The 24,550-nt window shown below is 34.0% G+C and overlaps 4 protein-coding genes across 4 annotated transcripts in view; 1 reads left to right on the forward strand and 3 right to left on the reverse strand.

Annotated features, from left to right (window-relative positions):
* Nucleotides 1–24,550, reverse strand: part of LOC111416019 (uncharacterized) — a 66,151-nt gene that overhangs the window by 18,081 nt on the left and 23,520 nt on the right. The window lies entirely within an intron of this gene.
* On the reverse strand, nucleotides 2,650–4,359 carry LOC111416014 (tubulin alpha-1 chain-like). The gene is made up of 2 exons (XM_023047943.2): nucleotides 4,265–4,359; nucleotides 2,650–4,150 (listed from the first exon to the last, which is right to left on the reverse strand). The coding sequence occupies exons 1-2, from the start codon at nucleotides 4,265–4,267 to the stop codon at nucleotides 2,801–2,803; spliced, it is 1,353 nt and encodes a 450-aa protein (XP_022903711.1). The 5' UTR covers nucleotides 4,268–4,359; the 3' UTR covers nucleotides 2,650–2,800.
* Nucleotides 14,145–16,156, reverse strand: LOC111416017 (tubulin alpha-1 chain-like). Its single transcript, XM_023047945.2, has 2 exons — nucleotides 16,017–16,156; nucleotides 14,145–15,902 (listed from the first exon to the last, which is right to left on the reverse strand). Exons 1-2 carry the CDS (start codon nucleotides 16,017–16,019, stop codon nucleotides 14,553–14,555), a joined length of 1,353 nt encoding a protein of 450 aa, XP_022903713.2. The 5' UTR covers nucleotides 16,020–16,156; the 3' UTR covers nucleotides 14,145–14,552.
* Nucleotides 18,862–19,333, forward strand: LOC111416018 (tubulin alpha chain). Its single transcript, XM_023047946.2, has one exon. The coding sequence runs from the start codon at nucleotides 18,884–18,886 to the stop codon at nucleotides 19,298–19,300; it is 417 nt and encodes a 138-aa protein (XP_022903714.2). The 5' UTR covers nucleotides 18,862–18,883; the 3' UTR covers nucleotides 19,301–19,333.

Here is a 24,550-nt window from a genome sequence, read left to right on the forward strand (position 1 = left end):
TTGATTTTGAACTAAGAAAATTAACGAGTAGTTAATGCTCCTAATTTTGTCACCAATTTATAAGAATATTTATTCAAATAAACACATGATTCTGATCATGTGCATGAATAATGATCCAATCTTGCTTAGTTTTATTGAGTAACGACGAAATGTCTCTTAGGACGTAACCCTCATGAATTGCATATAAGGAAAATTTATTAAAACGACCATGCTATATTATACACGTTATAAACACGGTCGCAGGGAGATCCCACGGGACGCGAGTTTCACCCCGGGGGTGTACCAAGAACGAAATTGCCTATTCGATGTGAAATATTTATAGTCGACAGGGTAGATATTGCAAGGAGTCGCGACGTTGTCGGAATTAATCGAGAGATTCGCGGCGGTATGATGATGGTTAAGGTCCCAAGGACACCGGAAATAGAATACGGGATTATATCCGCTTAGGTTCAAGATGAACGATACACTGCGTTCTTTCCGGTTATCCCGGATGTAACGTCTGTCCTAACAACCGGAAAATTTAATAGTAACCATATAAATGATAGTTATCAAAAAACTTTTTCATTATTTTATACAGAGCAAATGTAACAAATATAATTCATAAAGATTCTATAATTAAGATTATTAAGATGAAGAGGTGGAACAGAAACAAACTTGACGCATTATTTGAGCATATCAAGGCAAGAGCAAATACATGAAGCCTTAATCAACAGGAACATTAAATGGGATTACAGGGAGAGAATGAAAGTTTTTTATTCGCATACACAAAGCAAGGAAATTTAAAGAAAAGAATAGACAAAGGAAAAGCAGAAAGTTCTCGTTCAGGTGTGTCCAAACATAGAGCGGCAAAGCGCGGCTTCCGAAACACAACTCACTTCAATTCGCACGAAAACTAAAATGAAACCGAAAATAAGGAAATTCTGGATGACACCCCTTTATTAGCGCAAGAAAAATATCTCAGTGTGTATATCAGGTTATCATATTTAATATTATCCTTATTATCAGGATAAGATCATGCGGGATACAACAAGAAAATACGTAGAGTCTACGTATTTAGATCGCGAATTAACAATTAAGTATCGATTAGGATCGTATTTACTATTAGATGGTGACGAGACAATAATTTAATTGCATTTTCTAGAATTTTGTCTCCAGCGTCAGTAACAGAAAAAAAAGGTTTTACTACAACTACCTGTACTTAGCATTAGCACCGTTCATAGAATAGATAAAATGCTCAACGACACAGGCAGTGTATCAAAGCACATTCTGAAAGTCTCAAATCGATGATGGGAGATTAGAAATAATCACGGAATAGTGAAATATTTTATAATTACTGCGAGCTTGAGAACGGTTTTTAGTAAAGAACAAAATTAAGCCGCTTAAACCGAAATTTCTATACAGTCTTGAACCGAGGTAGGTAGGTAAAAGGTTCAAATTTTGTTTGTGGTCCCAAGACTATATTTGCAAAACAGATTTTTTTTACGTGGAATTTTATTCATCAGTTTGATCATCTCAAACTAGTCCCTATATTGTAGTGCCTCGGCGGCAAGCGGCCTCGGCTGTATTAGGTGACCTTCTAGATTATTTGAGAATTAACCCGAGGTCGGCTGAGGGTGAAGCTCAGTGATTATTGTAACGTCTCGGCCGTGAACAACCTCGGCTTTATTAGAAGAAGTAGTACATCTTTTGATTAATTAAGTCCATGCTCATTGATTAACATATGTTATATCAATCTGAAACTGGTCATCACATTGTGCCGCCTCGGCTGCAAATATGACGTTGTAGGTTTCTCTGATAATTAGCCGAGGTTGTTTGCGTGATAGTTGAGTGATTAATATTATATCTACCTTAAACTGATCATCATATTGTAACGCCTTGACCATGACTCTCTTCGGCTTTATCAGGTAGCCTTGCAGATTGTTTGACTAATTAAGCCGAGGTTGTTTAGACCAATAACTTATAACTGCGTATCTTTGACTTTCTTTGCTGTTTCTCTCTCCGACCTCGTAAGTGAAAAACTACTGAATCTATCTAGTACCAATAATTATCAAATTCCAGCTACAACTGTTTAAAAATATAGATACTTTGTAGATCAGATTACCAACCAGATATTTTTTGACATAAAGTACTTTACTTTTGAACTGCTAAAATTCCAGCTTGCCAAGGTCCCAGAAATAATATCAACATCAATTAAAATACTTAAAAAAGAGGATATGTGCCACTAGAACGAATAGGATCTACAAAAAATGATTAACTAGAATGTCAGAATGTAGATAATCTTTTGTACTGGAAACTCTAAATCAAAATATTGTTTTTGAACATCAAGTTTACAGAATATTTAATGAACGTGCTTTACGATTAAATTTTTTTAATTTGTCTTTACAAATCCAACCGTGATGGTAATTACCTTAATAGTTAGTAGTATAGGTACCGACATTTTCATATTTGCAATTCTCAAGGGCTACGTTTGTTGGAAACCTGCCTCAATATGCGACAAAATTCTTCGTCACCCCTCTACTCTTCGATCTTTCTCAACTTTTGTATTGGATTTAGGAACGAAGTGCTAAATTGGATTTTATGATATAGTACTTGAAAACAACTGACAGCATCGACATTTTTCCACTCAGAAAGAAAAACAATTTGTCAAAATTCTATACATTTAGTTATTATTCTGTACATAGTAGGTAAATCTAATAAAATATAAAAATATAAATCTTAAAATGGTATTGAGTAATGGTAAAAATCTGTATAAAGTCGTGATGGTCAAAATGCTGCGAATCACTCAACTTGAAAATGCTTTTTAAAATTCTTCGCCTCCTTCACCTTCACCTTCACCCGAATCCATACCAATTTCTTCAAAATCTTTCTCTAAAGCCGCCATGTCTTCACGTGCTTCAGTAAATTCACCTTCTTCCATACCTTCACCCACGTACCAATGTACAAAAGCTCGCTTAGCATACATTAGATCGAATTTGTGATCCAAACGAGCCCAGGCTTCAGCAATAGCTGTGGTGTTTGACAACATGCAAACCGCTCGTTGCACTTTAGCTAAATCGCCACCCGGAACAACCGTTGGTGGTTGATAATTGATGCCAACTTTAAATCCAGTTGGACACCAATCCACAAATTGAATTGTTCTTTTCGTTTTAATAGTTCCAATAGCAGCATTAACATCTTTCGGAACCACGTCCCCACGATAAATTACACAACATGCCATGTATTTTCCGTGTCTGGGATCGCATTTAACCATTTGATTGGCTGGTTCAAAACAGGCGTTGGTAATTTCAACAACCGAAAGTTGTTCGTGGTAAGCTTTTTCTGCCGATATAATAGGAGCGTATGTAGCTAAAGGAAAATGAATTCGTGGGTAAGGGACCAAGTTGGTTTGAAATTCTGTTAGATCTACGTTCAATGCACCGTCGAATCTTAAAGATGCAGTCAGAGAAGAAACAATTTGAGCCAACAGTCTGTTCAAGTTGGTGTAAGTTGGTCGTTCTATATCCAAATTACGGCGGCAAATATCGTAAATTGCTTCATTATCCACCATAAAGGCGGCATCTGAGTGTTCCAATGTAGTATGGGTGGTTAAGACTGCGTTGTATGGTTCCACGACGGCAGTAGCAATTTGAGGAGCCGGGTAAACAGCGAATTCCAGTTTGGATTTCTTTCCGTAGTCAACAGATAGACGTTCCATTAGAAGAGATGTGAAACCGGATCCTGTTCCACCACCAAATGAGTGAAATATCAAAAAACCTTGCAGTCCCGTACACTGATCGGCCAGTTTGCGAATACGATCCAACACCAAATCTACAATTTCTTTCCCAACTGTGTAGTGTCCGCGGGCATAATTATTAGCAGCATCTTCTTTACCGGTTATTAACTGTTCTGGGTGGAAAAGCTGTCGATAGGTTCCTGTTCGGACTTCATCCACAACCGTTGGTTCTAGATCCACAAAAACTGCCCTGGGGACATGTTTTCCAGCACCTGTTTCGCTGAAAAACGTATTAAAGCTGTCGTCTCCTCCACCGACCGTTTTATCAGATGGCATTTGGCCATCTGGTTGAATACCATGTTCTAAACAGTACAATTCCCAACAAGCGTTACCAATCTGGACACCAGCTTGTCCAAGATGACAAGAGATAACCTCACGCTAAACGAAGAGAGATATTTTAAAAATTATAAATTACTATACAAATTGACAGTAATAGAATACACACGTCATTTATTTTTAAATGAAAACATTTAAATAAGAATATTGTCTTACCATGTTTCGATGAAATTCTGTTTCTTAAAGTCGTGAAAATAAACTTACAATTAGTAAAAGTTGATATGTGTAGTACAGTAAATCAACGTAAAAGCGATATTATTATAGAAACCAATATGTCATGTCGATAGCAATTTTATTGGTTGATTTGATTTTTTAGCAAATTTATTGGCATTAATGAATATACAGTTGTTACAAAGCGACCATCGATTATCATTTTGTCACTGCATTTGAAATAAAGGCTGTTCAGAAATTAGCGGATAATCTACACGTAGCGACATTCTTCGTTCGATTCTAAAGCGTCATCCAAAGCCTTCATGAAAAACACGTTTGGCAACATAGTAGAAAAACATTTTAACATTAAGATTTTCGATTCAGAGTCGATCGTAGAATGTCGCTAAGTGTAGATTATCCGCCAATTTCTGAACAGCCTATATATTTCTAGATAATAAACTATAATAAATAGTTCTTTTAATTTCTTAGTTGGCACAAGTTTAAGTAGTTATTATAATACTTTTTATAATACATATTACAGTTTATGGTTAGGAATCTTGTTATGGACTGCATAATTTGTAATTATAAAGTAATACATTTAGTTCGTTTCATAACGGATAGGCACCGTCGACAAGTATTTATTTGATACATAATGCTTAATCAACTTTTGTTGTACATTGCTCAAAAAGACCACTTTACCTGCAACGGTTAACAAACTTCTTGCGTTAACTTTGGTACTTTGAGCACATTTGACGCAAAACTTGGTTATATTTCGTTTTATGACATCCAGACTTTAATTGCAAAAGATGGAATTTGAATTGAAAAATTTATCGTCAATTATACATTACAGGGACATAATCCGGGGACACACTGTATATTAATAATTTTTATTCATTCTTAATTGCCTCATTACATCTTCCCTGCGGAATAAAGAAAAAAAATAATGAATAATTTTTCCGTTTTTAATTTCCCCATTATATTCTAATTCTAATTTTCTATCTTATATTTAGCACTATTCACTAGTTTTATTCGAAAAACTATTTACCACGGCCTTTATGCACTAAAACTTCTTTGTTTTTTATTTTCACTAGCACATTCGTTGTTTTTTCTTCAATAACCTGATATAGTCCAGTATAAAGCGGTTTTAGTCCAGTATAAAGCAAGTTTATTTCCGCATTTACTTCTTAAAAGTACTTTATTTCCTATTTTATATACACAGTAAAAAATAATTACATGGTCCAGTACTGGTAATTTATTGCCATAGATATTCATGTAAAAAGTTACACGTATGTAATAGCAAAATAAATACATATCTAAACAAGCGCATTTTCCATTTCTATGTTTGTACTTTTCGTTTGTGATTGATGTAATTTTACTTCTTAACCCAGGTAATGTACACGTATTAATACGTAAAAATGGCTATATTTATATGTAAAATTACTTGTGCTATGAATATTGTAGTTCGTCTGCTATGTAATAATTCATTATTCAGCCCTGTACATTTACATAATTTTAAGCTTAAATAAATGTAAAAATATGAATGTCATTATGGAAGTTCTACTTATCCAAATTCGTTTTATGTCCAAATTATGAAAGCCAATAGTTTTTCCACAATTGTTATAATGTTTTACAGTACAAAAGCATTACAAGAATAGTGAAAAAAGTGTAAACTTTTACAATTTTAACAGACGGCAAACTTGGAACGCAACAACTTGTTTGGGCACCAAACAACCAAACACTAAATGGACAGATTAAAGTGGTTTATTATTATTATTATTATTATAAGAGAGCGCGTATAACGTTCGACGATTCATACGTTATTAGACTGTACTCGGCACAATGATGTCAACGCGTTGTGCGTAGTTGCAACGCTATTCGACCGACTGAACGCAGAAAGTGGTGGTGGGGCCATTCCGTATTTTACATGTTCGTAATAGTAATTTTTAACAATATTACATGATTTCCCAATTTATTAAATACATTTACATTGTTTTACTTGATTTTCCATTTATTTACAGGTTTTTCCTATAGTTTACAATGCTTTGTGTAATTCATATTAAAAAAATTTAATATTTTGTAAATATACTAATTTCCTGTCATTTTATTGACAGGATAAGGTATTAACTGGATTTCAAAAATTACGTTGTTAATTTATGTATTATTTCATAAGTCAATCTTGTAGTTTAAAGTAGTATAATGTATTTTTACATCCATTTTTTACTGTGTATAACAATACGCCGTTTAACGTTTGCTGACGATGATGTTTTGGCGCTATTAAATTTTCTCGTGCAGTTTGACACGCTGTTTGTAGTCTAAATTTTAATTCAACGGGATATTGATCGAAATTGTAAAGTGGTTGTATGTTTTTTATAATATTTGATGGTAATCGGTCGTCTGTTTTTTAGCTAAATCGTTCACTTTCTGAAAAATTTTGATATGCTAACACGGATGGGTTACTCAGCATGTGTTTTAACGTATTAAAGGCGGTATTTCAATCGTTATTCCATTGAAATAGTGAACACTTTCTTGTTAAATTGTTGAAAGGTGAAGCGATATCCGCAAAATTAGGGATACACTTCCTATAATAATTAGCAAGTGCAATGAATCGCTTGATTTTATCCCAGTGTTTTGGAACGAGATAATTTTGGATAGCCTTGATCTTTTCTGGATTTGGTGGAATTCCGTCTGTAGAAATAACGTGTCCTAGGTATAATAACTCTTTTCGTAGGAAACCACACTTAGCTGGATTTACCTCTCGTATCCTTTGCAGTACTTTAACTAAATTTGGATTATGATTTTATAAGTAGTGTCCAATAATAATCAAGTCGTCCAAATAAACGATACATGACTCATATTTGACTCTTTTTTAAAATCTTTAGTATCAATTAATTTTAAAAGTTAGATCGACACGGCTAACAGAGACATCTGGTTGATTAAACCTATAAGATTTAAAATTATATAAATTTTCTACAGCAGGTTTGAAATTTTTAATTTTGATTTCTTTTCGAATGTATTTAAAAATTTAATTGGGATTTTATTTTGTTGTGGTCTTACAATAATTCCTGCCACATAAACACCTTCACATACTTCATTTGGAAATGTAACGCAACCATTATTAAAATCTGCATTAAAATATTTAATAATTTCACACCTTGGTGGTATGGATGTATAACCAATAATTATCAAATTACAACTACAACCGTCTAAACATATAGGTCCCTTATAGATCAGATTACCAATCAGATATTTTTGACATAAAGTGCTTTTGAACAGACGCAGACGGTGACAACAATCAAGTAGAGAGGTACTTACTTGTGTGTACCAGCTATGACAAGAACTAAAACTCCAGCTTGCTAACGTCCCAGAGATAATAACATCATCAATTAAAATACTTAAAAGAGAGGATATATGCCACTAGAACGAATGGGATCTACAAAAAATGATTAACTAGAATGTCAGAATGTAAATAAACTTTTGTAATGGAAAGTCAAAATCAAAGTGCTTTACAATTACATGTTTTAAATTTTTCTTTACAAATCCAACCGTGATGGTAATTATCTTAAAAGTTCGCAGTATAGGTACAGACATTTTCGCATTTGCAATTCTCAAGGGACACATTTGTTAGAAACCTGCCTCAGTTGCGGGTTCCGCATAACCGCTTTTAATGTTTCTATAGGGAAGAGGGTTTGTATATATGCAATTTTAGTGAGTGGTTTTACTACTAACATAAGTATTCCTTCTATTAACAAACAAGAAAAAACCTAAATGAACTTACATAATAATAACAGTTAAGAATAACCATCGATTAAATGAAAAATTATACAGAGTGGTACATTTAACGTGAGACAAGCGATTATCTCGAAAACGATTCATTTTACATAAAAATAAACCAAATGAAAGCTGTTCTGTGCGAAGGGGGAAAACATATGACAATAACATTTTTTGACCTTGGCCTTATTTTCAAGGTTATATGAAGGTCACGACCAATTTTTAAATGCCACCCTATTGATTTTATTGTAAAATCTGAAACTGTTAATTTTTGCGTTTTATTTAGAGTGTGGTTAATTAACCAGTTTTCTTTTGAAATTTTGGTATCCAATTCATCCACGGAATTTTCCGCAACAGTAATTAAAAAAAAAAAAAATGTTACTGTGTGGTTTTGCAAACACAACGGCAAGACATTTTTTGAAAAAAAATTGAAACTTCTTCAGAAAAAATTAACTAACGTTTATAATCTAGCAATAAATAAGATTTATGAATTTTTAAACATTTTCCTACCCGCTTCAATACATTGTCTTTAGTTCTTAATTCTTAGAATACTATTTAAGAATGCTCAACAACAAAAAATCCATCGTGGACCTGGGGTACCTTTGGAAAGAGGTCTAAAAGGTTCCGACATTTCTCCGCCTTTGTCAATTTGATAATAGAACAACGCATAAAAACAAGAGTTCGTGGGACTGCTTATGTCGGCATTTTCAGAATATCGCTTTCAGAGACTTAATTGGTTGAATTGTTTTAAAATGTAACAGCTAAAACTAAATTTGCATAAAAACTGCTTGACAATAAATTCTGAATTCATTCCATCTATTTACATTAAGGCAAAGAGTTTCAACTAAGTCTTTAAATCATGGATACTCTGAGTGTGGCAGAAAAAGTCGAAATGATTTTTATTTATGGAGAAAGTGGCAGAAAAGTTGCTGATATCGAGAAGTACGTTTTCCAGAGTTGTCAATGATTTCACTAACACTGGAAATGTGAAATCAAGAAAAAGAACTCGGCGAGCAACTGTAACTACGGAAGAAAAGGAAATTGCGGTAATAGCTCAAGTTGAGGAAAATCCTCAAGTTAGCACTCAACGACTTGCAATTGACGCCGGAATATCGAAGACCAGCATTTTAAGAATATTAAAGCGCAACAAGTATCACCCATACCACATTTCATTGTATCAACAGCTTTATGGAGGTGATTTTGAAAATCGATTAATATTTTGTCAATGGGCACAAGAACGAATGCGGTTGGACGTCAATTTCTTTGGTAACGTGCTATTCTCGGATGAGTCTACTTTTACAAACAAAGGACAAGTCAATAGACATAACATGCACTATTGGAGCGTTGAAAATCCGAGATGGTTGTGTAAAGTACAACATCAACGACCTTGGTCGGTTAATGTTTGGTGTGGCATAATTGGTGATAAATTGATCGGCCCATACTTTATTGATGGTGTATGCTGAATGGGGAGAAATACCGAAATTTTTTAGATGACGTCTTTGAAGGGGAGGTCCAATTTCCTGGGCCGCCAGATCACCTGATTTAACACATCTTGATTTTTTTTTTGTGAAGCGTCCCGCAATGGGGTATTTGCCCATTCTAGCTGGACAAAATTATTTTTCCATTTTTATCCCTTAAAATGTTTTTTTTTATTTTCAGATTCAGGGTATGTAGTGCAAAATACACACTTTTAGGTGCGAAATGTTAAACTTTTTTTTATTTAAAACCCAAAATTGTAATATACAGGTATTTCTAAATTGATGCGAAAGATTTCAAGGGTTGATTTTTCAGCAAAAATTAAGGTTTGTCTTTCATATAACTTTTCGTTCAAAACCCCTTCTCCTCCAAGGTATTACAACTAAAATGTTATTACAAGGGGGTGAAAAAACCAACCCCTATAATACTTTGCAACAGAACGTTTTAATGCGTCTACATTTTTCTTCTTAAATTTTGGTTTAAATAAAGGGAATCTGCATTCAATCTGCAACTGTTTTGTCTCCAGACATTTTCTCCCAAAATTGTTAGTTTGGTCACAAAAAAATAGAATAAGGCATAGGCTTATTTGACATAGGTAATTCAGATTGGTTATTATTTGTTAAGAAAAATCAAGTAGGCCGATGTCAAATGAAGTCATAATGACAAATATTTTTATTACAGGGATTTTTATTAATTAAGCAACAGCAATTTTTTCCTTAACTTTAGAGGGCTGTAATTTGGAGTGGAGAGGGGTTTTGAATAAAAAGTTATACGAAACACCCCCGTAATTTTTGCTGAAATTCACTCCTTGAAATCTTGTGCATCAATTTAGAAACACCTGTATATTATGTACTTGTATATGTGGTAGTTACATACATATGTAGGTATTTTACTATAGGATTAATCCTCAACAAATCTCGATAGAGCTTCTAAGGACGTGAATTTCGCTAGATTAGCTTCTTGGTCTTTATCATAAGCTTTTTTGTACTTTGTTGACCGATTCGGAGATTCGATAAATTGTTGCAGAACTTTTGCAGCATCTCTTTTACCACAAGATTTTAATTTGGTTTCAGTTGCAAAAACAAGCTCTTCACATGTTACATTTTTCCGCAGTGTTTCGGTTTTTCTTCTTTTTGAACGATCACTTGATTCATTGAAAGATATAACGGGACGTTTCGGTTTTATCAAGGTACAAGGTAATTGAAATTCGCCCTAAAGAAACATATTGTATTTTTTAAGAAATTTTTGATGGTTCCTAGACGCATCTAACCATTTTGCTTGAAACTGGCTTTTAAATAATGACATTTTCTGCTTGAATACTTTAGTTTTATCCACTGTATAATTTTCTTTATTCCGCAGAATATTTTCCAGATATTCCAGTTTTTCCGTAATGCTGTAACCCTCGTACCCTCGCATCACGTTATAAATGTTTATTCACGTAACTGTTTTAAATCCCGATGGTCCTGCGAGAAGAAAATCCAAATCAATTTACAATATAGCAGTAATGCAGTTGTTAAAATATTTCTAAAATGTCAAGTCGCAAATAGTCGCAGGTAAATTACTTTTTACCAAACACACCACACTCTAGGCTAATAAATAGTGTAAGATTCGGCACTTAGAAACACTTGGAAGTGTAACTTTTCCTCTTCTGAATATGACAAATATAGGAAAACAAACAAAAATTATGCATTACTTTCAAAACCTAGTATTTACTCTAATCGTATGAATGCAGATAAAAATATATGATATCTTAATAGCACATACCTGGCTCATTTACTTCCATATTTCAGAACTTTTTAAAGTTGTCCTCAAACCGAATAATGACTGATAATTGATAATATATAATTCAGATAACTATTGGTTTGATAGTGTTAGCCACTCGTATCTGCTATACAAATTGGATTGCTATGGTGTAAGAGGCACAGCCCTTAGCATGTTCACTTCATATTTGTGCAATAGAAAGCAAACGGTGATAATAGATGGAGCTCTGTCTAAAACGTATGATATCAACGTTGGTGTACCACAAGGTTCTATCCTGGGCCCTCTCTTGTTTGTAATTTATGTAAATGACATGCCTTACTCTGTACCTAATGACAATGTGTGCTTGTACGCGGATGACACCACCTTTATATCCACTGCGAACAATATGGATGATCTGCAAACTAAAACTCAGCTAACATTAGTAGCAGCAAAAAAATGGTTTGGTAACAATGGTTTAAAATTAAATGAAGAGAAGACTCAATACCTGCATTTCCAAAACAATGTTGGGGCAGAGAATAACAGCCTAAAATTTTTGGGAATTTATTTGGATAACAAACTTAACTGGCAAGTACATGTAGAGAACATTTCTAAAAAATTGAACACTGCAATTTATACCGTAAGGAGAATACGAAATGTAGCCACCATCTTTGCAGCGCGACTTGCCTATTATGCCAACTTCCACAGCATTGCTACTTTCGGTATATTATTCTGGGGAGCATCGTCTGCAGCAGAAAGAGTCTTTCTTCTCCAAAAAAAGGCATTGAGGGCGCTATGCAATCTTAAATCAACTCAAAGTTGCAAACAATATTTTAAAGAGCAGCGTATACTTACCATATATTCAGTATATGTACTAAATTGTATTACAGATATGCGACAAAATATTGATAAACATATTGCCAATAATGAGAAGCACGAATACAACACTAGACAAAAAGAAGAACTTGCAATACCGATGCATCGGTTAAAAAAGACGCAAGACAACAGTATTTTCTGGGGTATTAAACTGTTTAATCACCTTCCCCAGCGCATACGGATGCTACCACAACAACGGCTCCAGTGTGTAATAAAAGAAGCACTAATGGAAGCACCATTATATTCCATTGAAGATTTTTTTGAAATAATTTTGTAAATAGAAGTATTTTTGAATTGAAATATTATTATGTTGTTACATTTGACTTTGTAATATGTTATTACGGTAATAAAGATTATTATTATTGGCAGCACTGTAACTAATTACGTCTATATAGTACTATTAATAGTCAAATTTGACGTGACTTACAAAACAGGTTGATCATAAATATAATAAATCCATTGCTGGTAATAATACTGTATTAGTGGTAGTTTTAATGGGTTGAAAGTAATTTAAGGTTGAATCAACTTTTTTAAAATGGACTTTTGTCCAGAGAAAATTCACAAATACCCCATTGTGGCGTCCTTAAGGATAATGTTTATCGCGAAGTATCGACTACGCCAGAAATCATAAAAGAGCGGATAAGAAATGCATGCAGAAATAGTAGCCAAGAAAACCTTTTAAGAGGTAAAGAAAGTTTTAGTAGAAGGGTTAATAAATGTATTGAAGTGGGTGGGGAAATATTAGAATATTTATTATAAATGTTATAGTTGTTGATTAATAGTATAGTTTAATCATTTTTTTTATAAATTAACAATATTTAAAACTATTTGAATAAAAAAATTATTTAGATTTTATCTACAAAAGATTTTTTTTTTAATTATTTCAATCAAAAACATAGGGTGCCATTTAAAAAATTAGTCGTGATCTTCATATGACCTTGAAAATAAGGTCAAGGTCAAAAAATGTTATCGTCATATGATTTCCCCCTTCGCACGGAACAACTTTCATTTGGTTCATATTATTTTATATTTATGTAGTAATTTATAATTTGCAAGGTATGACTGCATTTTAAAAATTTCATGAATATCTAGGATTTTTCATAAAAACGAATTTCTACGCGAATGTTCTTCTACGAACGATAAATTCAACACGGCAAATGTAACACAATAAGAGGGAGCGCGGAAAGCGAGCGTAGCAGAGAGCATTATTCATAGTCCGTGACGCTGAGTATGCCGACAATTACATATTTTAACGTTGACAGAAGAGGTGCTAGCGGAAACCTATATTTTACTTAAGCGGTACGCTCCAGTTTGAGCTGTCTTACCTCAGATGGCCCGGCATTACATCCGTATGATAAATAACGGGGCGTAATAAGTTTTCCAACAACCCACCCCGCACGCGGACATTGTTTTGTCAGTTTACGAATTGCCCGAACGGCTCTCGTCGTTAACGCGATTTCGTTTCGCCGAAGTTTGAAAATGGCAGCACAATTTGATTTAGTTCGTGCCTTCACAAGCTTTAAGGTTTTATTTTATTTCGATTGCGGTTTTAATGTTCTCTGAATCGGTCGAGTTTTGGCCCTAAATTAATTAGTCCTTTCACGACATTGAGAATTTTTAACGACCGCATCCGGCGAAAAAAATGAGTAAACTTAGTTCCACTTGTTTATTAACGGGAACCTTTTTGGGGAACAGGTGTTTGTATTCCCGTAATTTGCATTCAACAAGAAGATGCGACAAATTTCTTCGTCACCCCTCTAGTCTTGGGCCACTCTTATTTAAAGCAGATAGGGTGCGAAACTTTTGTATTGGATTTAGGAACGAAGTGCTAAATTGGATTTTATGATGTAGTACTTTGAAACAACTGACAACATTGACATCTTTCCACTCACAAGAACCAAAACAATTTGTCAAAATTCTATATTTTTAGTTAACAACGATGTGGCAAAATCGTTCGCTTCGCTTCTCTCTGTATAGGCCATAACGCATTAAAAACTGTCCTATTGATATACATCGAATGTTTGTAAACAAGTGAATGTTTGGAAACAGCTTCGGTATTTTGATTTAATTTTGTTTATAAGATTTTTAATTAAAAATGAATTAGAAAGGGTTAAATTGAGATAAAACGAATTGATAGATAGATTTACTGCATGTAAAGTTATTATTTTGCATTGTGATTACTTCGCGCACCGAAACATAAGCACGCCAGAGTTTACAAACATTGGACGATCGAGGACGGGTATTACTGCGTATGTCCGTGACAAACGAACGTGTATAAAAGCATAACCATGACCTATCCAGAGAGAAGCGAACCGAGCGACATTGCCAGATCATTGGTTATTATACTGTATATTGGTAATTCTAATAAATTGGTAAAAATATGTATAAAGTCGTGAAGGTCAAAATGCTGCGAATTAATTCAACTTGAAAATGGTTTTTAAAATTCTTCGCCTCCTTCACCTTCACCTTCACCTGAATCCATACCAATTTCTTCAAAATCCTTCTCTAAAGCCGCCATATCTTCACGTGCTTCAGTAAATTCACCTTCTTCCATACCTTCACCCACGTACCAATGTACAAAAGCTCGCTTAGCATACATTAGATCGAATTTGTGATCCAAACGAGCCCAGGCTTCAGCAATAGCTGTGGTGTTTGACAACATGCAAACCGCTCGTTGCACTTTAGCTAAATCACCACCCGGAACAACCGTTGGTGGTTGATAATTGATGCCAACTTTAAATCCAGTTGGACACCAATCCACAAATTGAATTGTTCTTTTCGTTTTAATAGTTCCAATAGCAGCATTAACATCTTTCGGAACCACGTCCCCACGATAAATTACACAACATGCCATGTATTTCCCGTGTCTTGGATCGCATTTAACCATTTGATTGGCTGGTTCAAAACAGGCGTTGGTAATTTCAACAACCGAAAGTTGTTCGTGGTAAGCTTTTTCTGCCGATATAATAGGAGCGTATGTAGCTAAAGGAAAATGAATTCGTGGGTAAGGGACCAAGTTGGTTTGAAATTCTGTTAGATCCACGTTCAATGCACCGTCGAATCTTAAAGATGCAGTCAGAGAAGAAACAATTTGAGCCAACAATCTGTTCAAGTTGGTGTAAGTTGGTCGTTCTATATCCAAATTACGGCGGCAAATATCGTAAATTGCTTCATTATCCACCATAAAGGCGGCATCTGAGTGTTCCAATGTAGTATGGGTGGTTAAGACTGCGTTGTATGGTTCCACGACGGCAGTAGCAATTTGAGGAGCCGGGTAAACAGCGAATTCCAGTTTGGATTTCTTTCCGTAGTCAACAGATAGACGTTCCATTAGAAGAGATGTAAAACCGGATCCTGTTCCACCACCAAATGAGTGAAATATCAAAAAACCTTGCAGTCCCGTACACTGATCGGCTAGTTTGCGAATACGATCCAACACCAAATCTACAATTTCTTTTCCAACAGTGTAGTGTCCGCGAGCATAATTATTAGCAGCATCTTCTTTACCGGTTATTAACTGTTCTGGGTGGAAAAGCTGTCGATAGGTTCCTGTTCGGACTTCATCTATCACCGTTGGTTCTAGATCTACAAAAACTGCCCTGGGGACATGTTTTCCAGCACCGGTTTCGCTGAAAAAGGTATTGAAACTATCGTCTCCTCCACCGACCGTTTTATCTGATGGCATTTGACCATCTGGTTGAATACCATGTTCTAAACAGTACAATTCCCAACAAGCGTTACCAATCTGGACACCAGCTTGTCCAAGATGACAAGATATAACCTCACGCTAAACGAAGAGAGATATTTTAAAAATAATAAATTACTATATAAATTGACAGTAATAGAATACACACGTCATTTATTTTTAAATGAAAACATTTAAATAAGAATATTTACTTACCATGTTTCGAAGAAATTCGGTTTCTTAATGTTTTTAAAATAAACTTAGCAAAAGTTGGAACGGTTGTGGGATTAGAGAGAGAAATTACGAAGTTAATGTGTGTACTACAGTAAATCAATGTCAATCAATGTAAAAGTGTCGATGTCGATAGCAATTTTATAGGCTGTCTTGATTTTTTAGCGAGTTTATGAATGAACAATTGTTGCAAAGCGACCATCGATAGCTCCAATTATCATTTCTTCACTGCATTTGTATATTATTAGCTCATTTATAGAACGATGAAACCACTAACAGAGTGTCTAATGAAATGTAGAAATACATTTCAAGATAATATACGACTGTGCAATGAAAATGTTTTATAGTAGAGATATAGTAGAGGTGTAGACGTAGCACTGTCAAAATCTATACAAAACAACCATCCATGCAAACAACGTGGGAATCAATCAAACACAAGAAGAGCCAGAAATATTAAAATCTGAAATACAAAGAGTCATATCGAACATAAATAACCAAAAATCACTCGGAATAGATGGGATACCTTGCCGAGATCTTCAATGCCATAGGGGGACAAGGAGTGGAAATCATGCACATTCTATACTCAAAAATATAGAGCACAAAACAATGGCCTACTGAATGATGCGAATTAATGTAAGTCTAAAAGCATTTTTACTTCCATAGATATCGAAAGAACAAGAGAATGCAACATAGGAGTATATCTATGCTTCGTAGACTACAGGAAAGCCTTAGATTCGGTAAATTGGGGACAATAGTGCCAACTAGTCAAGGAAATGGGCATCCCAGATCATCTAATAATGTTGGTTCAATATGTATATGTATGGAGCAACAACTGTACCGAAACAAACCGGTGTCCAGCAGGGCTGCATTCTCTCGCCTCTCCTATACAACATATCCAGCGAATTTGTCTTAAGCCAAATTTTTGATAAATGGGACGGGGCCCTCTCAGTTGTTGGGAAGAAATTTAGCAATTTGAAGTACACAGTTTTTGGGATGTAGATTTACAGACGATTACTCAGAGTGATACGAGATATTGAACGAACTAAAGATAAAAGCCACACCTTAATTACTTTGGACACATAGCGAGACAAACCGGATTGATAGAAAACCTTGTTGTAGAGGGTATAAATGGAGGGTAAAAGAGCACGGGGAAGGTCACCGATAAGATAGACAGGCTGAGGGAACTGAGGTAAGGGTAGAAGGACTAAAGAGGAGGATGCTCCAGGAATAACATTAGACCCCTAATAATGTTCCCTAACCCTACCCTCCTAGGTACATACGAGTGAAGAGGAACTTAAGAGAAACTTTATGAGGTTTGTCGATATTGACTGAAAAACACCTAAAGAATATTAAATTCCTGATTAACATCATAGTGTGTAACAAAACGACTAAGATGTAAGCCTAAATTTTAATTAAATTATTATCAGAATGTTGGAAATTATCAAATGTGTCACAGTACCAAAAATTGCTTTAAAGGTTAAAAAATATAGAAATCTGCCAAAATCTAAGTTTCAAACATTATTAGAAATGGTAGAAAAACCGTCTAGTAGTCAGTAAAATTCTCCAATATGGCGCAAGTTGCAACGGACTGCAGTGGTATGCAGTGTAAGGTGAAAAATTTGATTGACGGTAAATATTGATGGAGTATTGATAAAAATCCGGATTTTCTGATTTTCGGGCATCAATACTGAAAATTGGAGGGGATATTGACACTACTATTGACCGTGTAGGGTTGGCGCCAATATTTCCATCAATACTCAGTGTAATACTCAACATTCAAAATTAAATACTTCTATTTAGGTGTAGCAATAACAAAACATGCCTACCAACACTCTGAAAAAAGATATGTTATTTTAGCCCAGATGATTTGAAAACAGGTTTAATTCTGATTTTCTACGTTACACTCAGTTTAGTTCAAGCAGCGCGTCTGTGAAGATGAGGTGAATATTATCGACCCATTAACTGACGTTGTTGACGTTCAACACGAGGGAGACAGTGTTGGTTCATCCAGTTCCCATGATGATGAACAACATGTTCTTCATAATTTTATCATTAAAATAATTTTATTGATCATGTAAGGTAGTGAAGTATTACGACTAGTTACCACGAGGATTGCTGGTTGTATTGTCAATACTGATATTATCAATACTATTGATTGTGTAAGAGTCGCTTTAGAAACTTGTGAAACTACGAATTCTTCGAATTTTCATATTTTCGAATTATGCTCGACAGTAATGCAGCTGAGAGCAAAAATGTTATAGAGCAATGTGTAAAGGGTAAAACTTGCTACAACGTTTCTTCTAAAAGTTTTTCTATATCATGTTCGGAATGCCGTTTTTTCCATTAGCAACTTGTGAAACAACGAATTCTTCCAATTTTAAAATTTTCGTATATTTCTCTACCACGATGCATCTGAGGACAAAAATGTTACAGAGCAATGTGTAAAGGGTAAAATTTGCTACAACTTTTGTTCTAAAAGTTTTCTACATAAAGGCCAGGAACGATATTCGAAAATATCAAGGACATACCATGGATAAAATGTAACGAATAAAGTTGGGAGAAATAAGGCATAATATTTAATGATATTAAGAATGGTATTAGTTGAAGACATAGTCGCTGTTTAAACAGGCCAGTAACAATATTGTTAATAGATAGTGTTAATAGATATCAGGGACAATGATAAACGATATCAAATACATTGTTGATAGATTATGAAAAAGGTGCCTACTGAGGATGGCTAAGATAGTGTTGAGACATGATCTCTATATTATAATGTATTAGATACGATTTTGATGCTATAGACGATATCTGGGAATATTAGGGACGATAAGTGGAATTCTAAAAAAAAATACATGGCATGTTGTGTAATTTATCGTGGAGACGTGGTTCCGAAAGATGTTAATGCTGCTATTGGAACTATTAAAACGAAAAGAACAATTCAATTTGTGGATTGGTGTCCAACTGGATTTAAAGTTGGCATCAATTATCAACCACCAACGGTTGTTCCTGGTGGTGATTTAGCGAAAGTGCAACGAGCGGTTTGCATGTTGTCTAACACCACAGCTATTGCTGAAGCCTGGGCTCGTTTGGATCATAAATTCGATCTAATGTATGCTAAGCGAGCTTTTGTACATTGGTACGTGGGTGAAGGTATGGAAGAAGGTGAATTTACTGAAGCTCGTGAAGATATGGCGGCTTTGGAGAAGGATTTTGAAGAAATTGGTATGGATTCGGGTGAAGGTGAAGGTGAGGGAGGTGAAGAATTTTAAAATAATAATTTTCGGGAAAGATAATTTCGTATCATGTAGTTATTTTTCATAAATCCATATTAAACTAGATATTATTTAGCTCTGTTGTTTTATTGTTTTTTTAATTTCAAATAAATTTAAGTTTTCGTTAGCACTTATTATGTATGTACAGCGTATTAATTACCTTAACCCACCAGACCTGTGTAATATTGGCTGCCTATCTCAATATGTAGTGGTAGTATTGATAATTTTAAATTAATAACCAAATGTTGACAGCTGATCGAAAGTTATTTAGCTTTGTTCGTTGGGACTGCACTACTCTGCACGACATGGCACTCGTATGACGTCATAGTGCAATAAAGTGTAAGTCAGTGCAATGTCATGTCAACTTAGTGCAGGTCAGAAAAGTGTATAAACCGTGGTCCCAACGAACAGATTTTTATAAAAAAAGTGTATAATATTTGAAATGGACGAACAGGAGATTGTCAGCGAAATACTCGTGGAAAATGAAATTATCGCAGAATGTTTTTTAGTAGCGTTTTTTTAGTATTCATTAATTATTATTATTATTTTTTATTTTTTTCAATTATTAGCGAAATATATTTTCTATACCAAACTACTAACCCTTATTAGTTTTTTCAAAAGTACTACTTAACGTATAAAGAAATCGCATGCTAAATTGCACCAAAATCGATAAACAGTACTTGAAAAAAAAAAAATTTGGGGTGGTGAGGGTAGTTAACCCCAGCCACCCCTAAATAAGAAAAAACACATAATTAATATTTTTAAATGTACTATAAGTGTATTTAATGAAGCCAAAATCAACAGGGTAGTTTTTAAATTATTCCAAAAAAGTAGGGGTAGTTTTCTACTACCTCTACTGGTATTGAATGTACTGTGTTCTCTAATACAACAAATATTAATTATTATAAGGTTTTATTTCTTAATATTTATATCAATATTAATTATTACAAAACGCGCTTTCAAATATTCCGCCATTTTAGTTACACTGCACTTATTGAACTTAATCGAAAGCAGGTGCAACAAAATCTGCACTAACTTCCACCGGCTGCACTAAATTGCACTGCACCTGGCTCAACGAACAGTATGAATGAAACTGCACTAAACTGCACTATCCCCAACGAACACACAACATCTGCACTAAACTGCATAGTGCAAGTGAGTGCAAGTAGTGCAGTCCCAACGAACAAAGCTATTGGTGTGATTGTCGTATGCTTAGTTAGTTGTCGTATTTTCTTTGTTCTTTATCTGTTCTTTAATCGTTTTTTGCTTCCTTTTATTTTTTCGAAACAGTTCGTTTTAGAGCTATCGTTGTTTCTAGCGGTTGCATTAAGCGGTAAGTTAATCAGCAAATCAAAATAGGTAACGAAAACGTTTAGTGGGAATATCTTTTGGATTTTCACTTTTACGTTATGGCAACATTCCATTGATATTGATATATGATGAGAAAGTGTTGAGGAAGACCAGGACAGTGTTGAGAGGACGATTATGTCGTAGGGAATGTTGAAAAAGATAATGAAAGACGTCAAAAACGTTGTTAAAAAATATCAGGAACGATGTTTAGAAAAATATTAACTGAGCTAATAAGTAAGCTAATGAAAAAGATATTGAAAGCAGGGACGATAACATATATCAGATATTAAGTGAGGCCAGGGCAGAAAAATTACAGGGACGAGGCTTAGAAATATCCAGAAAGATGTTGATAAATCAAAAGGAGGGTGTTGAAGAAGGCATCAACAACATTGAAGAATACGATATATCGCGAATGATATGTACAGATATCATTAACGATATTAATGGATGGTTGAGAAAATGATAGATTATCGAGAAAATGTTGAGAGAGACCAAGAAGGTGTAGCAAGAAATTGGACATTATGCTAAAAGGTGTCACGTTGAAGAATGTCGTCGGTAATACTAAAGGCTAGAAACGATAATGAAAGATATCATGGATCATACTTAGAATAAATGACGAACTTTATTGATGTTGTAGAGTTCAAGGCCAACGTTCAACATTCATAAATAATATGTCACGGATGAAGTTGAAAGAAATCAGAGATAATATATGTTGATATTAAGAACGGCATTAGTGCATGTTTAAAAAAGTATTATTAATAGATAGTGTTAATAGATATCAGGGAAAAGATAGTGTTGAAACATGATCTCTATGTTAATTTTGATGCTGCAGACGACATCTAAGAATATTAGTAACGATATATAGAAACCGAAGTATGTTGATAGCTGATAGACAGCGACATTGATAGATCATGATGTAATAATGTTGATGGATAATAAGTATGCTATTCTCAATGACAAAGTAAACAACTTTGTTTTAAACATTTTTTTATTTAGATAAAAACGTCAATTAATCGAAATACATTTGTTTTGAGCTACGCTTAAAAATAACGTATGCCAACATAAGAAGTGCTCAAAGTGATGTCCATTTGCTTCGATGCTCATATTTATGTAGACGATAAATAAAAGATACATTTGCTTGTCGTAATATTGCTGGACTTAATTGTCTGCACATATCACGTATTCTTTGCCTCATCATTTTATGTTGTTGTTGACACTTCTTGGTAGACTCTGTCTTTAATGTAACCCTGTAGAAAAAATCAATGTTAAATCGGGAGACCTAACAGGCCAATTAATGATACTACTGTGGTGGTAATATTATTCCACACACATTATAAAATCCCAAACAGATGAAAATATAAAAATTAATGTCTGAATGTGACGAGTTACAAATTCAGACGCACGGCTAACCCAAATGTTTCTAGTTCTAGGTCAGTGTTAATTCTAGTATTAGTTCAATAAAGATTTGTAACAATCTAACGCTGAATAACAACTAAAATTAGAGCTAACATTAGCACTAGAACTAACACTAGACTTAGAACTAGAAACATTCGGGTTTAGTAGTGCGTCTCTAAGGACGTCCATATCGACTGCTCTTATTCTATTTTTATCGGGTTCTGTTAACCTCCACTTTTCTGCTCCATACAATGCAATATAATTAATTAATATACTTGTTATAATAGTATTATAACAATAATACTATATTACTATAATACTATAATTACTATAATATAATTATAATACTTTATACTAATAGTATTATGCCCCGATAATTCTCGCATATAAAAGCTATTTTCCATTCTTTTTTAATTTTTGTTTTCTTCTTTGTTTTCCGTTTATACAGTGTGTCCCCGGATTGTGTCCCCGTAAGGTGTAATTGACGATAAATTTTTGAATTGAAATTCCATCTTTTACAATTAAAGTCTGGATGTCACAAAACGAAATATAACCAAGTTTTACGTCAAATGTCCTCAAACTACCAAAGTTAACGCAAGAAGTTTGTCAACCGTTGCAGGTAAAGTGGTCTTTCTGAGCAATGTACAACAAAAGTTGATTAAGATAAAATGTTTGTTATGTTAAATTATAGCCATATGCGGAATTTTATTAATTTAGCACATAAAAGAAAAAAATAGTTTTTTCTTGAAAAATTTTTTCTAATATTCCGTTTTACAATAAAAATAAATGATCTGAGTGAACTAACAATTATCATTTGATAGCTTAGCTTTAGCCTATTGTCAAATATTAATTGATCATGTTTACATTACAACATAAAATATTTATAGTGCAGTGCTATGGATTGTGGAACATTAGTTACAATGCAGTTTTAAGGCAATTTGAGGAAAAATTTGGATTTTTAGTACTACAACAACAATTAAAAGAGTTGTTAAAATATTTCAGACACAGGCAATGTGGAAAATAAAAGGAAGGAAAAAAAGCTTTTAGATGAACATGATGCGGGGTCGATTGTTGCAGTAACAAACGCAATGGATTACGGTAAAGTATCGTTAAGAAAAAGGGCAGTTCAAGTCGGTATAAGTAAATCCCATGTACAAAGAATTTATCGAGAAAATAAAATATTGCCGTATAAACCAAAATTTAACTACACTATCGAATTAGGTGATGAAGCAAAACGTTTAGATTATTGTTTGTGGCTTCGGTACAAAATTTTGAAAGACAGAACTTTTTTAAAAAGCATAATATTTTCGGACGAAGCATCGTTCACCACTAATGGAGTGGTTACATCACAAAATTGTCGATTCTGGTCAAAGACTAATCCACATTATCGCATAGCTTGTGTGCTGGTGTGCTGTTTCGTGGGACGGTGTTATTGGACCTTCCTTCATAAACGGCAATTTGAATCAACACCGATATTTGGAAATACTAGAAAATTATTTATTTAATTATCTTCACGGCGTGGATTTAGAAAAACGCAATAAATTATATTTTCAACAAGATGGTTGCGGCCCACATTCGACTATTTTAATTAGAAATTATTTAAATACGTTATTTGGAAAAAATTGATTGGTAGATGTGGTCCGCAACCATGGCTGCCAAGAAGTCCGGATTTAACTATTATGGATTTTTATTTTTGGGGTTATGTAAAACAAAAAGTGTACACTGAAAATTTTAATAACAATTTAGACCGTTTCAAACAAAAAATTAAAACTGTTATTAGAGAAATTCCGTTGGACCATATTTGAAAAAGTTATAAACAATGTCGGAAAAGGGCTGAATTATGTGTTAGTGTTGGTGGTGGTATCATTGAAGAAGCTTTTATGTTAATTTAGTTTAGATCGAAAATATTTTGTTAATCTTATGATTTAAAAATCTGCATATTGCTTTTATATCCTAAATTAATAAAATTCGGCATATCGCTATAATTTAACATAACAAACATTTTATTTTAATCAACTTTTGCTGTACATTGCTCAGAAAGGCCACTTTACTTGCAACGGTTAACAAACTTCTTGGTTTAACTTTGGTACTTTGAGGACATTTAACGTAAAACTTGGTTATATTTCGTTTTATGACATCCAGACTTTAATTGTAAAAGATGGAATTTGAATTCAAAAATTTATCGTCAATTATACCTTACGGGGACACAATCCGGGGACACACTGTACATCTCGTGAAGAGCTGGCTTATCATAGTAAATAGTTTATCTGTTTCGCTGTTTACTAATTTAGCTTTAATGTTTCCCGGTCCACTTGCCTTCCTGTTCATCAATCTCTTAATTGATTTCTTTGTCTTCTGGTCTTCTCTTCCCTTCTATGTTTATTGGTTGTAGTTCCTTATTCATGTATGCTGGTCAATCATCTATAAGTAGCTTGCTGTAATATTCATTCCGACTTGTCAGCTGAATTGAGTTGCAGGTTAGTTCTCTTCTCAAATCTTATA

The sequence above is a fragment of the Onthophagus taurus genome, chromosome 7 (assembly GCF_036711975.1).
Source record: "Onthophagus taurus isolate NC chromosome 7, IU_Otau_3.0, whole genome shotgun sequence".
Lineage (NCBI taxonomy): Eukaryota > Metazoa > Arthropoda > Insecta > Coleoptera > Scarabaeidae > Onthophagus > Onthophagus taurus.

Coding starts and splice junctions, on each gene's coding strand:
- LOC111416018 (XM_023047946.2), top strand. CDS start 18,884: ATGGCATGTTGTGTAATTTATCGTGGAGACGTGGTTCCGAAAGATGTT.